Raw genomic sequence first — 16,825 nt, 5'->3', positions numbered from 1 at the left:
CTAAAGACCTGGTTTTAAGGCTACATTAAGGCTATTTGGACCATCCTAGTTGCTCATTACTTTCAACCTTAATTGGATTTCTAGAGTTTGGGGCATAACTGGAATGCCTTTCATTTTAACATATTTCATGTTAAGTTACCAATACGCTCTTTCCTTTCACTCAGTATGAACACAGATTTTGTGTGGAAGGAGTTGTTGCTGTTGAGCTGTAGGAGTTTTGAGTACAAGTCTTTTGGATTCCTTCAGCCCTCTGCATCACAAGAAACCTCCACAGTTTCTAGCTTCTTCCTTTGTCCTGTCTTGGGATCTTCAGTTTCCCTGTTTGCATAGTTAAAGTGAGACTCCAGACCACCTACCTCTCTGTGATAAATTCTTACTATAGCGCAGTAGTTGGAAGCAGTCTTCAACTTGGAGATGCACCCATGGAATAATTCTTCCAACCTCTGTTAGCATGCATGCAATGGTTCTTCTGAATTCTGACTAGGCTGTAGGATTTGCGACTAGTGGTAACAACCACTGCAATCTCAGTTTCATGACTCAGATTTTTGACGTAATTTTCAGCATCAGATGTGAAAGGACCATTACATTTATATCTTATATTCTCTGTGACATGTGTGGAAAGTTATCATTAAAATATGAGAGAGATGGTTAGATCCTGAACTTTCTCTTTGGCTAGTCTGATACTGATGAGAACTTAATGCAGCAAAAGTGCAATACTTATCTATTAGTTGGTCCCTTTTTGTTTTCTCCACACCAGACCCTGCACCATTCCTACTTTTTAGCCATGGAAATGCGATCTTTAGAATTGACACTGAAGGGACCAATCACGAAAGGTTGGTGGCTGATACTGGTCAGTCAACGCTTATGGATTTTCATTATACAGAAGAGAAAGTTTATTGGGTAGACTCTGAAAGGCGACTACTTCAAAGAATTCACCTGAATGGCACAAAACGAGAGGTAAGTAATCAGTTCTCTGGAATTCTCCAAGCTAATGGGTATAAAACCCTCCATGGAAACCACTTGCTCTTTAGGTACAATTCTGCCATTCCTGTTCATTGATTAGCACTTAAGACTTATTTAATAGTTTTGCTGTTGTAATAGTTATGGTCCTGAGTCTAGGCTGTTTTACTGGCATTCACAGTACATTTAGTATTTTCTGCGGATCAAGTGAAGGGGAGTTAAAAATGAAGGAGAGGAAATTCAGACAAACTAAAGCTTCAAAGACAATAATGTTTCTATTACAGTTTTAAATTAATTCCTGGCATTATGGAAGTTTATCTTCCAGATTACTGTAACTCAAACTGGCACAAATGGTATGAGAAGAATGTGCTTGAATTCTTACTCATTTTTTCTCAAACCTTTTATTGGTTTCTATGGTTGCATAAATGCTTCTTTTAGCACTTCATCCTTTGTTCAGAAAAAGCTGTGCAGTTCATTGCATTTGTCTGATTAAGAAGGGCAGACAGGCTGTTGTGGCTGAACTTTAGTGCTTTGAGAGCCTTCTTTTGTTTGAGAGAGATTGCCAGTGTTCCTGTACCCATGTGGAGTCTTCACTGATGTATTTTACACTGATTTTTAAGGACCAGTGTCCAGCAACCATGTGTTAGGAAGTCTTCCACCTGTAAGGGTACAGGTCAGGGTGCTTCATAGCGTGCCAAATGCAAGACATTGTAGTTAAAAGATTAATCCAATGTATTTCTCATGGAGAGCAATTTCCACTTTCACAGGAGATCACTCAGTGCAGAAGGAGTATGTGTAAGTACAAAGACCAAATGAAAGTGATTAAAAAATAAGAGAAATATCTACAGGTCTGACAGAAAATGAAGCAGGCAAAGGCACTCTGTTCCCTATATTGAAAGTCAAGTATATTTCTTGTTGTCAACTTTTTTTTTTTCGTTTACAGAGATTATGTTACATAGACAAAGGCATTTCAGGATTTGCTATTGACTGGATAAATCAAGACATTCTCTGGGCCAATAGACAAAAAGCAACCATAGAAGCGACAGACATGAATGGGAAGAAACGTCGAGTTCTCCTAAGAGATGTTGGTCATCCCACAAGGATCACCATTGATGCCGCGCAAAGGTAAATTTAACTAGGTTAGTAATATCATTGAAATGGACTCAAAATATGCACAGTGCTATGATTGTGGTTTATAGGCTGCGGGGCTAATCTGTGCACAGTGTGTTATCTATAGAGCAATACCTCCTTGAACTTTGACAACAGAGGATAAAAGATTAATAAGAATATAAAATATAAATAGAGAAGCGCATGAGAAAAGCCCACCAAAGTCTAATGCAGAATCTATACCTCTTGATCATCAGCAAAAATTTTGCTAGTGAGGGGAGCTGAGAGAAAAGAGACATTGCTGGTCCATTCTCGCAGGCAGCAAAGTTTCAGGGCAGCAGAAAGCAGGATTGGAGCAACAAGGGGAATGATGCCTGCAAATGCTGGGATTCACTTGTGCTCGAAACCTGGCACACTTAGAATATAAATTAGTATGTTTTCTGAAAAAAAGGTCTAAACTTACAGTTTTGTTCCTGTTTCCCTTGTCTCTTTGCCAGTTGCTCTGAATATTGGTTCTGAATCTACTGTTGCTACTTTGTGTCACTAGTAATTTGTTCTTCATAAAGGTTCTTCTTTCTGCTTCGAGCTATTTACACTGAGAACCATGCTCACATAAGAGATTTGGCCTCTAGAAATATCCATATGGATTGTCACAGTGGTCTCTCCACACTAATTTCTCTTTACACATGAACCCCTGCCATTAAAGTTGCAAAAATATAAGCTTGAGGAGACTTCGAGCTGCTTCTGCTTTGTACAGCAAAAGCATGTTTTTGTTGCCACTTTTGACTTGCAGTAAAGTTGCTCAGCAGTGTGTGAAACTATTTTAATATTAAGGCTTATGTGCCCTTTCCTAGTACACTTATACATAAACCAATCTTCTGATGCTAGTAGCATTACTAGTATTCTTTGTAGTCTTATAATTTGGGTGGGATTTAAAGGCCCGAACATCAGCCTATATAATTTTTTTTTTTTCTGATTTTCTTCTGAATGTAGTATTTGCCAATCTCGGAAATATTCACAAGTCCTCAAACCCACTGTCAAATGCCAATGAATCACATGTTACAAGTGGCATCATAGGGATATATTCGCTGAACTTAGGCGAAGTTTGGGAAGACTCAGGTGCCTATATTCACCTAGGTGTGATTCACCATGCATAAAAGCTGTACTCGTGTGCTTACAGCAGGCCAGTAAGGCAATAATGAACTGTAAAGAAAGTAGGCTCTAGGAAGTCTAACATAATTTTTATGCCCTATGGAAATTTACTTGTATGAATACTCTGAGGGCTCTATTTTTAAAGTGAAGTGAATTAAAAACCCCAGCATGTTTACGTGCACAGGCATAAACATGAGTTAAATCTGGTATTAACAATGTCTTCCTTCAAATGTGTGCAACTCAAGTAATGAAGGTCAGTGTGACACCCTAGGGTTTTTCTCAAAATAGAGTTTTTCTCAAAAGATGTGTCTGGATATTAGCAGTGTTAGGATTATTTTCCCAGTAATAATATAACTATTGCTGTAAGATCAATTTATTTTGTAATGGTGTTTAGAAATGCTAAAAAATAAGGATTAAGACTAAGGAAAAATAGAGGGCAATACAGTGAAGGCTGGCAATTACTCAAGATGGTTTCTAATCTTCATTCTTCTTCTGTTTTCCTGTTTTTTCGTATCATATCCTGTCCCTACAGTGATTTGCAGAAGTTGCTCACAGAGACTATAACCACCTTTGTTTCTTAGTTTCCTTATCTGTAAAAAGTAAATCCTAGCATTTGTCCAAACTTCCAGAGTAGTGACATTTCATAAATAACAGGGGCTTATAGAAATGCAAGCACATATTATTAAAATGTTTAAAAATGTCGGTATAAATTTGGGCTGTCCTTCTGGAAACATGTTTTCACCTATGCGTTAGTATCCTATGATAACTAAAGACTATGTAACAGTGAGGAAAAGCTGTGAGGCAGGGCCTGATTCTTCCTACTAGTTTAGTATATTCCCTTGCCAGTGAGATCTAAGCCATTTTGGGGCCTTCAACAAATGATTAACATAAATGTAGTAAAGCTAGCTTTATGCTACATTGTTTTTCAGAATATAAATTCTGAAATTTTGTGAAGACAATGCAGAATGATGATGCTTCTTGGAATTTGTGTACATGAGAAACCCAAGCAAAGAATCTAAACACAAATATTAAAAAATAAAAGATACATGAATAAGGATAATTTACTATTTTGGAAGGACTTTTGTTAACCTTAGTCACAGTAGTAAATCCGGGTTCTGATCCATGAATAACTTGACATATAAGTAGCTTCAGTGCATAACTCTTTTGAGTATTGGAGCTGTATTTTGACTGTGTGTTAATTTAATGACAGCATAGTCTGGCTGCTATAACCAGCAAGAAGGTAGAAAGAAATGAGAACAGTAATAGAAATGGTGTTTTTACATTAAGCACTTAAGTGATGTGTTACACTAGAGTTTCTGGAGACAGATTCCTCCCCAGAGGCAGAGGGCAATGCGTATCTGCCTCAAAGATGTGCCTTTCCCCAAGTTTGCAGGGGTTCCCTGCAGCTTTGAGAGGTTATTCCAGTTTCCTTCTCCAGCTGCATGGCCGAACAAAGCAGAGAGACAAACGCTAGTGCTTCGTGGTTAAGCTGGGCTGATTCCTGCTTGACCTACATGAGAGAAGTTTCTAGGATCTCACTGCTTCCTGAACAGAGTCTTACAGTCTCTGATAGAAACACATTTATTAAAATAAGAAAACAACTGTAACACAACTTCTGTGGTAATATTGCTTCTGTTAAACAGGCAACACTTTGTTGTAAAAAGTTATTTCTGTTCTTAATAGAACCATGTAAAGGGGAGATGTAAATGGGGCTTTCCTGAAATGGTTGAGTACATATTAAGCAAGTCCCTTGCTTTATTATCAGTTTTGGTTCTGAAAGCACTGTGGTAAGATTGAAAAATTCCTTATACAGCAGCAACTAAACAAGGAGTGTGTAGCAGTGATGTGATGTTACAAATGGGGGGGGGGGGTTGTTGTTGGGTTTTGGGTTTTTTTGGTGGGCTTTTTTTTCCCCCCAAAAAATATGCCTCTCTTGCCTGCAGGCTATTATTTTGGTCTTCAGATGGTACAGTTTCCAGCATACACCGAGTGTCCCTCAGTGGAAGTGATGTGATAAATGTTTTAAGAACCACAGAAAAAATCAAGGCCATCTCACTAGATTTGGTTGACACAAGGCTCTACTGGATTCAGCATGACCACGGGAAAGAGATTTCCCATATTGGATCATGCGACTATGATGGTGGAGCTGTTCGTTTGCTCAAAAATTCTATCCGGTGAGTTTTCCTGAGCTTGTCAGAAATAAAACATTCATTTCCCAGGGACGCAGTTAAGCTCTCTTCCTCATTCTCCCTTTTATTTTGTCAGTTCATAACACAATAAGGAGTACAAAGTGTAGTGCAAATGGCCTGTAACTGTAAATCTAAAATTACTGATAGGAAAATGGGAAAAAGTCACTATTGTAAGGGTAATACCGCCACTCAGTACTCTCCATCTTCCAAACTTTTAGCAAATGATAACTACTTCATCCTTAGAAATCTTCTCTGAGCATTTATTAGTGGCTTTTTTCTGCAGATAGAGAAGCCAAAACCAAAGAGATTAAATGATTTGTCCACGGTCACAGTGGGTGAGCTCAGGTGTCTCAGCTATGCTCAAGAGACTGAGCTAGATTGGGTCTTCCCTATCCTCCTCTAAAGCCCCTTGTCCTCCGGAGCCGCCAGGCGGGAGGCTCGGATAACCCCCTGTGCTCAGGCCCAGGCACCGGAAGGCCTGGTGAAAACTGTCCTACGCAACAGACTTGCTCCCCTCTGCCCGCCGGCGCTGGGGCTGAGCACGGCTGAGGGGGTTGTCAGACCCCTGTGCCTTTGGGTGCCCTTCACCTTTGCCCTCATGCTGTGCAGTGGCGCAGATGCTCCGTGGTGGGCACGTTTTCGGTGAGGTACCGAGAACGAGGTGACCTCATACCACTGCGGTTTCTGTCAGCATGGCCGGATTGCCAACCGCAAAATGAGAAAAAAACATGGTTTTTACCGGCCTGCTGATTTAAATACGCAGCACACCGTTTGCGTGTGACGAACACAGAGCTGGTTTCTCCCTACCTTGCCAGCTGTCACATCGGATTTTTCCTTACCCTTTTCCCCTTTCTCCCTTGAGCTGGCTGGTGTTCACTACGGCAGCCACACGTTCCCTTTGAGCCTGGATGATACGGGTTCTCCTTTTTCCACCTGGAATATGTACTGGAAAGTGGAGACCAAAAATCCCACTTTCAGTATTTTTTCTGTTTTCCCTCTTACTTAAAACTGGGCCCGTTTGTGGTTCCTGCTGGCCGCTATAACCGACCAGCGGGTGGAAACTAAATTCCTGCGATAGGAGAAGCAGCAAGGTGGATTTTAGGAACGCCCTACTCCTACCCCTCCATCTCCATCCTGATTTCCTGGGGCAGTCAGAAGCATCAGAGCAGGCACTAGAAATTGGGAAATGGGGGAACTGCTCTGGCCTACATCCTTCAACAAAGCGAGTGTCCATTTTAGTTGCTGGCTTCCCCAGAAGCAGGGTGATACCTAGCCTTTCTCTGTCAATTGAGCCAGTCCCAAATGAAGCTCATACGAACTGTGAGAAATGCAGGTTATCCATTTTGCTTCTATTTCTTGCAAATCTGCAGGATTCTGGGTGCTGGATTATTTGTGAATGTCTCTGGCACCTCATCTGTTTCCCATACATATAAGATAATATAAGTCAAGGATACAAAGAAGGGTTATTTGCAGTGATCTTGAGTGAACTAGATGCTCAGAAAATGTATGAGTGACTAAATATATAGGGATCAGGTAATGTGCCACTTTGTGTTATCTTCTCTTTGTTGTAGACATCAATTGCTTGGTATGTCTCTCTTTGCTGAGCACCTGTACTATTCGGAGTTGAAATCTGGTATGATATGGAGAGCCAACAAGTATACTGGAGAAGTTGTAGTCACAATTAGCCTGAAGCCATCATTTTTTCCACCACTGGAGATAAAAGTGGTGCATCCCTTTAAACAGCCAGGTGTAAGAACAGATCCTCAGGATTCTGGTAAGTAAACTGTAATGATAAAGTTGTATGTGTGAGAATAATAACATCATACACTCTGATTTTGCACAGTAATAATGTTCTTCAGCAAAATTCCAGGCCTCAGTGAAGTCAAGGAAAAGCTTCCTTTAACTTCAGTGATCCACAGTTCCACTCGGTGTGTATAACTCCAGCTGGAGTATCAGGCTGGAAGTGTGCTGAGTGTGAGCTGCTCATTTCATTAATCTGAAGGCATATGCAGATAAACGTGATCTTCTCCTTCTCTTCCCTTTGTTTGCACAAAGATATGTTTATACTGTCCTGCTAAATGCACAGAGCATGCAGCTTTTTAATTCACCATGTAGATCATCAAATGTCTGCTCCTTTCTCTAAATTTTATTCTAATGTGCATCTAAACACCTCTGATGATTATGGCACTGAAGGATTTGAAATGCCAGTGATACTGTGGATGTCTCAGCTTTGCTGTGAAATGGCTGGATTAGAGCCAGCCTGTTTTAGACAGACTTGAAGTTGCCATAATAACTATGAAATAAGAGCCTTGGGTCTCTTTAGTCGATATCAGTTGCAGCCTACAGGTTGAGGTAGTCATGTCACTGCCTTTCGCTGTAGGCCACAAAATGAAGGTAGTTGACTTTGGATAGCTCGCTCTCCTTGAGGATTCCTGCCGAGGCAGTAGGAAGTGGGGGGTGTCTAGGGGAAATAATGTCCTGTTCTCTGATCTCTGGAAAGCAGACATAGAGTATTCTTGCTTTAATGGAATAGCTTTTGTCACCAGTTTTGCTTGGATATGGACAACTGAGCAAACAGCATAGAGTCATTTGTGTGTTGAGCAATGGTTGCAGAACTCCCAAGGGAAGATGGCCATGGGTTCCCAGAGGTATAGGTGGTATAAAGACATGAGAAGAAAGTGGTGTTTGTTTATATGAGCAAAAATGAAACTGTAAATATCTCTCTTGAACCATTTCTAAATATCTACTACAAAACAGGCTTTTGTCTGTCTTCATGCCAACCAACAGCTTTATAATGGTACCATGCTGTCTCTCCTTCCTGAAGCCTGGTCTGAGAGGGAAAATCAAAATCTTCAAGGGAACTTTCACCTTCAAATGCTTTGTTTGCAGTGCAGAGCTGTTGAGATGCAGAAGAGAAAGTATTCCTGGAAATCAAGCTTATTGTTGTAAACACCAGGATCCTCTATTGAGAGACAATACCTGTTCTGTGCTTGCTTTGGTGGAAACAGTCATCCTGGCAAATGGAAGCACTTTGTTCAGCTGACACGTTTGGTGCTCTCACACAGAGTAACTAGGGAAGGATACATTTGTGGTGCAGACAGTGGCATGTCCACGTGTCTCAGGGTCGTTACAATGAGATTTGGAAGGTCTCATGAGGCCTCCTTGGATGTCTGTCACCCTGTCTGGATATGCATGAAGATGGAGAGGAAGAAACAGTGACCAAGAAAGGTAGTTCATGGTAGCAGTCTCTTGAGCCTCAGGGGCTAATTGGTTGTGTTCCATGTGTCCTCTCCACAGGAGTGTGTAGCATAATTTCAATGACTATGGGCACTTAGCTTTTATTCTTCTCTCAGAAGATTAATTCCACTTCTTCCATGAGAACCTGCTACTTTCTGGTGTTTCTCTTTCCACAGGAAAGAGGGTTTCTCCACCTTTATTAATAAATAAATTACCAGTGGTTTTAAATGCCTTGCAGTATATACACCTATATTTTTCAACATGTTTAGTAAATTTTTGTATGACAGTAAGTGTTGTCAGCAGTTCACCTTTTTTAAATTCCAAAAACCTTCTTGTAAAAATGTCTGGGAAGTGATGGAGTAGAAAGAAGCTTAACAGCCTGAATCCAGATGAACCTTTTGGACTTCGCATGTATGTTACTTGGCTTATCCAGTGCAAGAACTGGGATGAAAGGAGGACTAATGAGCCTGGAGTACAAATGAGATTTATAGCTGATCTTACAACAGAGAAATCTGGAGATAAAAGCATACCTAGACTAATTGGATGCTCTGTACAAGCGAAGAAAATGTATGTTGCGATGTAGTGTCAGCTGTGAATTATCAAGCCTTCTTTAAAGCAGATAGCAAGTGAGTTCATTCAGATGAAAAGGGAACTGACGGCAAGTGCTCAACTGACATGATTTGATTTTTTTACTGGAATTTGGATTATTTATTTTACTACTTAAATTCCTCATGTCCCCTCTTCCCTTTCTCTTTCAGAAGACTTTCCTGGATTGGTCAGGGCCAATAAGTACAGAGAAGACCATTAATTCAGCTATGGGTTTGCTATAACCCCACACAACAACTTTAGTATGGCAGTACTACCTCTGGAAGATGGCCTTTAATTTACCTCAACTCTCTTTGACAGCTAATCCCAGATTTGATGACAGTATGTGTATTTATAAATGCCTACCGGAATGTTCTTCACACTTTTATTAATGACTCATAAAATACCTTAATTACCTTAAAATCTCAAAGACTGCCTCTGGAATTTTTTTTAAGTATCTTCTTTGACAGATTAATGATACTCAGTACACTCAGAATATTTTTTTTGAGAAATTATGTTGTGTTTCTTTCCAGTGTAAGACACCAGCATCAGGCTTTTATCTGAGAACATCTATTTCCATATAGGAGAAGTGATGGGAGGGAAAAAAAACCCCCAACAAACAAACAAACTAGAAGTGTGGTTTGTAGGGGTTGTTCTTCCAGAAAAGATTACCTTAAAAACTTTGTGATTAATAATTTAGTAATCTTTAAGATTTGAAGTATTGTTTTTTAACATATTGGTATGGAAATATCAAGTTCTAATAATTATTTGGTTAAAAAGGAGTATCCTCTTGAGATTGCCCAGATGGTGAAATTATTGCTTCTGTTATTTCTTCTGTAATTCCTGGTGCCTTAGGTCTCATTAGACAATAATCACAAAATCACAGAATCATTAAGGTTGGAAAAGACCTTTAAGATCAAGTCCAACCTTCAATCCAACACCACCAATGGTACAAGCAAGGGGCAAAAAACCAACACCAGTGATAAACATAAGATGCAGCCTTGAATGTGGTCTTGTTTCAGTTTTGTATTGTTTTGTGATTGCATATACATGCACTTTTGTCATTCTAATGAGTTCTGTATTTGAAGATTAGACACTCATTATGTATGGGTGTATATATATACACATCATTATATATCATACACCATACACATATATCATACACCACTGTATCATTTAGTGGTACAACTTTTCTTAGAGAAAAATTAACCATTTTGATGCAAATAAGTGCAATATTGATGATTTCAGCCAAGCTGAAGCCTCGTGTCTGGGAAATTATTTCAGTCTTTTATAGATGTGATCTGTCATTCCACCAAATAGGCAGCGTTTTCTCTATTGTGGCTAGCAGAAGACTAAATGTCGAATATTAGGCTGCTTTCCAACTCTTGGAATTTAGAGGGTGAATTAGAAATAGCACAAGAGAATTGTTCATGTACAAATTTCTTTGCCTGAATGAGCCCATGATTTCTTCTGTGTTACACAGACAGCACAGGGCAAAGACGGCGTTGTGTGTGGATGGCTGCATACCCACATTCGGTAGCAGCAGTTCGGCTATTCTTCGCTTGGGAAAGGGGCAAGCAACCCTAGAAGAAGATTAGGAAGATTAAAACAAAAATAATAGTTTGGGAGACAAAAATAAAAACACGAGTGTTGCATATCTGTGAAAGCACCAGCTCTAAAAGATAGCTGAGCACAGACACGAGGTTCTGCAAATCCTTCTCATAAAAAAAGATACTTGAATAATACCTGTTTGCCTTTTTCTGTGAAGCAGGACAAGTAGGAAGGCTTCTGGGGATCTGCTGGGTACTTTTTTCTGCTTCCTTTGAAGAAACTGTGAGCATATCTTGTTGGACATCAGAAACATTCTGAGTTTTAAATCTGAGTCCAAGATTTGTAACGCTTGTATTTCTCATAGTCAGAAACCAGGACCACTCCAGCACAAAGATTCTCTAGACTGTGCTAGTACTTTTTGTCTCAATAAAACGTATGGTAATTATGATCTGTGAGCTGTTTTTTTTGTTAAATAGCGTGAGGCTCGAGCACTGCTTTGTGCTAATAATTTCCAGCCATCTTATGCTTGCTCTCTTCTTTTCTCTCTTTTCTCTTTTTGCCTGTGTGCTCGCTCTCTGTTGCTCTCTTCTTTCTGAGTGTTTTACAGAGCCTGGTAACATATAATACTGTGCAGGACTGGTGGCATATGAAGCCTGCTACACAGGGTTTTCCTTTCACAAGTCGCTATAGATATGCACCCAAACCATCCCCTACTTCAGGCTCTCTCTAGGTCTGCTTGTGCTGACACGGAGCTAGAAATGATCGTTCACACAGACCTACTCTTAGTCTTCCAAGTACTTTCATGTTTATAGTGGCTTTTGACCTGATTTTATCAAGAGAAAAGAATAGATGTTATTTTCTATTAATAAGAAGTTGTTCCTTTGAGCAAGTAGCTGTTGAGAAGAAGACACATCACTGAGCACCTTTTCTCAAAAGAGTTTCTACTTGATGGTTGATATGGTAAGAACTCCATTACATTTACACTATATTTGTTCTTCCAGAAAAAGGAACCTGTGATTTGAACAAAGAAAAGTGCAGAAGAAGAATCTGCAGGCCAGACTCAAGGACTCATCGGTGTAAATGTTCTAGTGGCTTTATTTTAAGTCGAAATAAACAGTTTTGTGAAGGTAATATGCGAATCGCCCATCAGCTTTATCCAATCAGATGAAAAAATTCTCTGTTCTTTTACTTTACTCATATCTTGAGTAGGAAAAAACACTCTGAGATCTTAAAAATTCCAGTTGTGCCATTTCAGTTTTGTGTACTTCCAGGTACTGAAATAGTCTAAAAGGAGACCTATGAAAACGTCACAAATGCTATTCTTGCAGGAAGTTTTGGTCTTAGCCTGAGTAGTTAAAGGAGCTTCAGATAAGCAGACATGCTTATGGGTGCTTATTTAATTTTTAAATAAAAAGCTAGACAGATATATCAACAAAGGTGAAACACTGAAAAACCCTGCAGCAAGATGGCTGTCTTAAGCCCCACTTTCAAAAAAGACATAAATTCTCAACATGTTCCTAAAGGTTTTAATCTGGATTGTTTTAATAAAAATCTAACATTACTATTAATAATAGTTTACATCTAATTTTTACAAGCATCTTTTTCACTACATGATCACATTTGAAAAGACATAAAGTCATCACAGTTCCTAGCTTACAGGATCTACAGACCTGCCTGAGCAGCAGGCACCCAGATCTCGGGGAATTCACCAGGATGGCTTTCCGAATTTCAACTTCTAAACTACTTCTGTCTTTTGAGAATTTTACTTAAGTCATGTTGGGGCCCATTATTCTAAAAGAATTTTTATCTGAAGAAAGTATATAACGTATATTTTTTGGCTGCAGACAGGATTTATCTGTCACTGGAATCCGTATGGGAAGGCATACTTTTGAAAGTCTAGGCACATATGCTGGACACGTGCAGCCTGAGTAGGTTTCGCTAGAAAGTGTTTAAAGCTTATTTGAATAAGGTCTGCAAACTCTCTTTTTCATCATTTATTAGGACCAACATATTTTTGTAAAACGAATGGGAAAAAGAAGTACTTCTTGAAGCCCGTTAGTTTGTCTCATTAATCTAATTCCCTGACACTGGTTGATGATGATGTTGTGACACAGCAAGTGCTTCTTTTGGCAGATATCAATGAATGTGGTTTCTGGAATCACGGCTGTACTTTGGGCTGTGTGAACATCCCTGGTTCCTATTACTGCACCTGCCCAAGAGGTTTTGTTCTGCTGCCTGATAGGAAAACATGTCATGGTAAGTAGCAGTAATACATAAATGCCTCCTCCAGTACGATATTGGAGAGAGTCCTGATTTGACACTGGAACCGCTGAAAGTCGTGCGTGTTGCGTTGCTCGTTTCCAATCCTTTATTATGTAAGTAGGATCAGCTTAAACTGAGTGAACGGAATTCAGATGTCGTGTTTAAGGAAGTGTAAGTTACACGTGAATAATCAAGTGCAAGCCTCTTCAGGAGGCAAAAAAAAAAAAGAGCCGGGTCTCTAGAGAGACCTCTTTGCTCAGATTAGGCTCTGTGGCACATTCTAGGTGGATAAGCAGTTATAGCTTTTTAAATGTGGTCTCTGAATTTGGCTCACTCTATCTAACCTGCATAACAATTTGCACAGTCTCTGAATGAGCAGCTTACAACATCGTCTTTTTTCTCTTCAGGTCAGGGTTGATAGCATTGCTAATGTGCATGAAATTAATGAAATTAAATGCATGTGCATCTGTTTACAATGAATAAGACACACAGAAGTACTCATAAAATTGATTTATTCCGGGGGACTGCTGTACTCGTGGTTTTTTGTTTTGTTTTTTTTTTTCTTTTTCTTTTATTAATTAAATTGTGTGTAAGAAGTATGCCTGAGAGAACTTATCTATATGATGTAGGTACCTAAACCAGGAAGCTCTGTGGAGCTGAATAAATGTGAATAAACTAAATGCAGAGAACACAGAGAAGTGGAGGGAAAACCAAAGATCTGTCTGTCAGTAAGCTTCAAGGACCATATTTTAGTCATAGTAAGAGTCGGAGGTGAAAGTTTTTGTTCTCCCTTTATGCAGCATTGTGTATATTCAGCCTGCAAATGATTTAAACCTTTCTAAAGTAAGTCTAGAACATAAAATGTGAAATGCATCCAAGTTGTGAGGTCTTGGGATATTCCCAGACACTTTTCTATTTCATAATGAAGTGAAACTTAGGCATAAGCAAATGGTCCTTCTACTTGTTTCCATGGAATTAAAACGTTGGTATATGCCCCAAGTAGAGATGCCAGTGTACACCAGAGAGCTCAGTCTGGACCATGGCAGGATCAGGACCTAGGGTACATTAAATATCGCTACTAGAGAGTAACAGAGTGTAACAGACTCTAGTAGTCAGTCTATCTATTTTAGACCTCCAAGAGTCACTTCTCCCTCTCTATTAAAAGGGAGCCAGGAGTAGGATTCAGTGACCCAAATGTGGGGGTCCAGGGTGTGTGTGACAGCTGCAGAAGGCAGCCAGATGTGACAGAAGACTTATGGGAGCCCTGCAGCCAGAGGCTATTGGGAGGTGGGATATCCTTTTGTGTGCAAAACAACACTTAGACACAATGCAACTCAGTCCTACTCTGGATAGAGTATAGCTTGAACTATATGCCTACATTTTGATTGGCTCAAATTAGATAGAAAATAATGTTTTTCTAACACAGGCTAGGGATGCAGCATGGACAGTATAACTCCTTAACTACTGCAGCACAAGGCAGATATGTCACCATCTACGCAGCTTGAGAGAGAGATGCAAGGTGAGAAGTCCACGTGCTGACCAGACACGTTGATGCTTTGTCCTCCAAGTCCTGCACCAAGCTCTTCATCTAAAGCCACAAGCTCTAGTCAGAAAGAAACAGAAGATCAGTTTCATGACCCTCTTCACTCTGCTTAAGGGGTTAGAACAACCCAGCCGGGAGCACAGCTGCCCTGCAGAAGCAATATTTGCAACAGCTATGCACCATTTAAGCCAGTGTATGCAGCTGATTCAAAGAAGCAGCTGTGGGAAACTTTCATTAGTTCCGGTCTTCCAGCGGGTGTTGCCATATGGCACTAGAATGGGCATAACGGGATGCAGCACTGCAATACTGACGGTGGAAAGAGGATGGCCTGTGAAACCGCAGTAAAGAAATACTCAAAAAATCGTTGGCATTGCAACAATTATAATGGAAAGTAAAGGAAAGCTATTGCCAGCCTCAGGTGGTTTTGCCCCAACAACTTCAAAAATTGCCACTAAGGAGCTATATTTCTCGAAGGTTCATCTCCTGTTTTCATTGATTCTAGCTGTGTTATCCTTGCAGTAGTAGGAAAGTAGTTTTTCCTCATTCTCTTTGTGTTTTGTACTTATTCTTTCAGTATAACTTCTTTGTAGTTTTCAAAACCTGATCCATTTTTTATGAAATGCAAAAAAGAAAGTTTTCAAATTTATTTCTATTTTGATAAAAGATCTTCATACAAATTTGGAAAATTTAAAGCTGATCAGTATGATGGCTTCAGGACCCAGCAATTTTGGCTTTCTGCTTTGCTATAATTAGGAGAGGGTGCTAAAAAAATTTTGGGAAAAAACCCAAACAAACCAAAACAAACCCCAGAAAGACCACAGAAGTGTTGTACTCTCAACATCGCACTTTTAAAACATTTTTTACATTTTCTTTTGTTATTTAAGGAAGTGTTAACATCTCTTCTGGAGGCCTTAGTAAAAATGTTTATCATAATTTAAGATTTTTTTTTTTCCTCTTAAAATTACTGTAGAGCTAATTCCCTGTACAAGTAACGACACTGAATGTAGCCATGATTGCCTTCAAACATCTAAGGGTCCTGTTTGCTTTTGTCCTGAAGGATCTGTACTCAAAGTGGATGGCAAAGCATGCACGGGTAAGTAACATTTTTTTATAGCTGTAGTGCCTGCCAAATTCTCTTTGCTCTTGGCACTGAGAGCCAGAAGTGAATGATGGCATTTTACACCCATTTTGCACAGCAGTAAATGATTGTACAAGAGAGGAGGCAATGGTATGTCAGGCGCTTTGAATGCTGAGACGAGCAATATTCATCTTAATTTTTAAATAGATGTTTTTAGCAGCAACATACAATGTTTGCAGGCCAAATTCTTTTGTTGTCAGCACAGATCAAAGTATTGCCCAGATGTTTGTTGCAGAAGACATCTAAAATTTATATTTGAGGGAAATAGAGGTACAAAATTAGGGCTTGGGTGAAATCTGAAGATGAATTTATTGGCATCATTTAACCCAGGTTCGGAGCACTCTAACTTATAGCAATTTCATCTAATTACCCACAAATGGAATTTTTGCAGTCAGAATATTTGAAGCTGCTACACCCACTCATCTGTCATCCCCCATTCCAGCAAGCTTTCCAAATTCAGGGGACTGTAGCTTTTCAACGGTATCTTTCAGTCTTAGAAAGCTCCATTAATGCCAGTCTTACACCTTGACAAATCCCCTTCTTGTTTTACATCCCTTACGTACTGTGGACCGTACTGTACGCATAAATTCAGTCAGTGTTGCTGTTTTGCAAGGGACACTCCACCGAGTAAGCTCAGGTTGGCATTGAGGCTCTAACTATTGTACAGCCCCAAGAAGGAAGGATAGCTTCTTTTTGTATGAAATCTTGGTTTGTTGTATTAGAAAGTATCAATTCACCATCCTAGCCTAATTAACTTCTGGGAGAGAATGGCGTTAATTTGCTGTTTCTTTGCATGTAGTGCAAAGTCTGATAAAATTTGTTATTCTGTTGTAGATGGGATGAGATTTGCATGAGAGAAAGGGTTCTCTGAAGTAATGAGCACATGGAAGCCCTCTTCATATATTCTACCTCCTCCCCCCCCATCCCATCTTGTGTTGCAGATTTCCAGGAAAAACTCTGGAATTACCAATTTGCTATTGGTTACTTTATAGCAAATTACCAATTTGTTATTACCAATTTGCTGTCCCTTCACTAGACTTCTGATTTCAGCAGGAGGCCTTTCAGTAAATCTGTCAGTCACTGAGGTGCTTTGTACTGTAG

At 39.6% G+C, this 16,825-nt stretch overlaps 1 protein-coding gene across 1 annotated transcript in view; it reads left to right on the top strand.

Annotated features, from left to right (window-relative positions):
• EGF (epidermal growth factor) overlaps window positions 1–16,825 on the top strand; it is a 61,223-nt gene that overhangs the window by 13,009 nt on the left and 31,389 nt on the right. The window contains 7 exon segments of the mRNA XM_081999223.1: window positions 758–957; window positions 1,904–2,085; window positions 5,163–5,393; window positions 6,980–7,182; window positions 11,783–11,908; window positions 12,915–13,037; window positions 15,557–15,679. Coding sequence (XP_081855349.1) covers window positions 758–957; window positions 1,904–2,085; window positions 5,163–5,393; window positions 6,980–7,182; window positions 11,783–11,908; window positions 12,915–13,037; window positions 15,557–15,679 — 1,188 coding nt within the window.

The sequence above is a fragment of the Phaethon aethereus genome, assembly GCF_964289735.1.
Source record: "Phaethon aethereus genome assembly, chromosome: 4".
NCBI lineage: Eukaryota > Metazoa > Chordata > Aves > Phaethontiformes > Phaethontidae > Phaethon > Phaethon aethereus.
The sequence above is the reverse complement of the archived record's forward strand: the minus strand, read 5'-3'. Positions and strand labels throughout refer to the sequence as shown.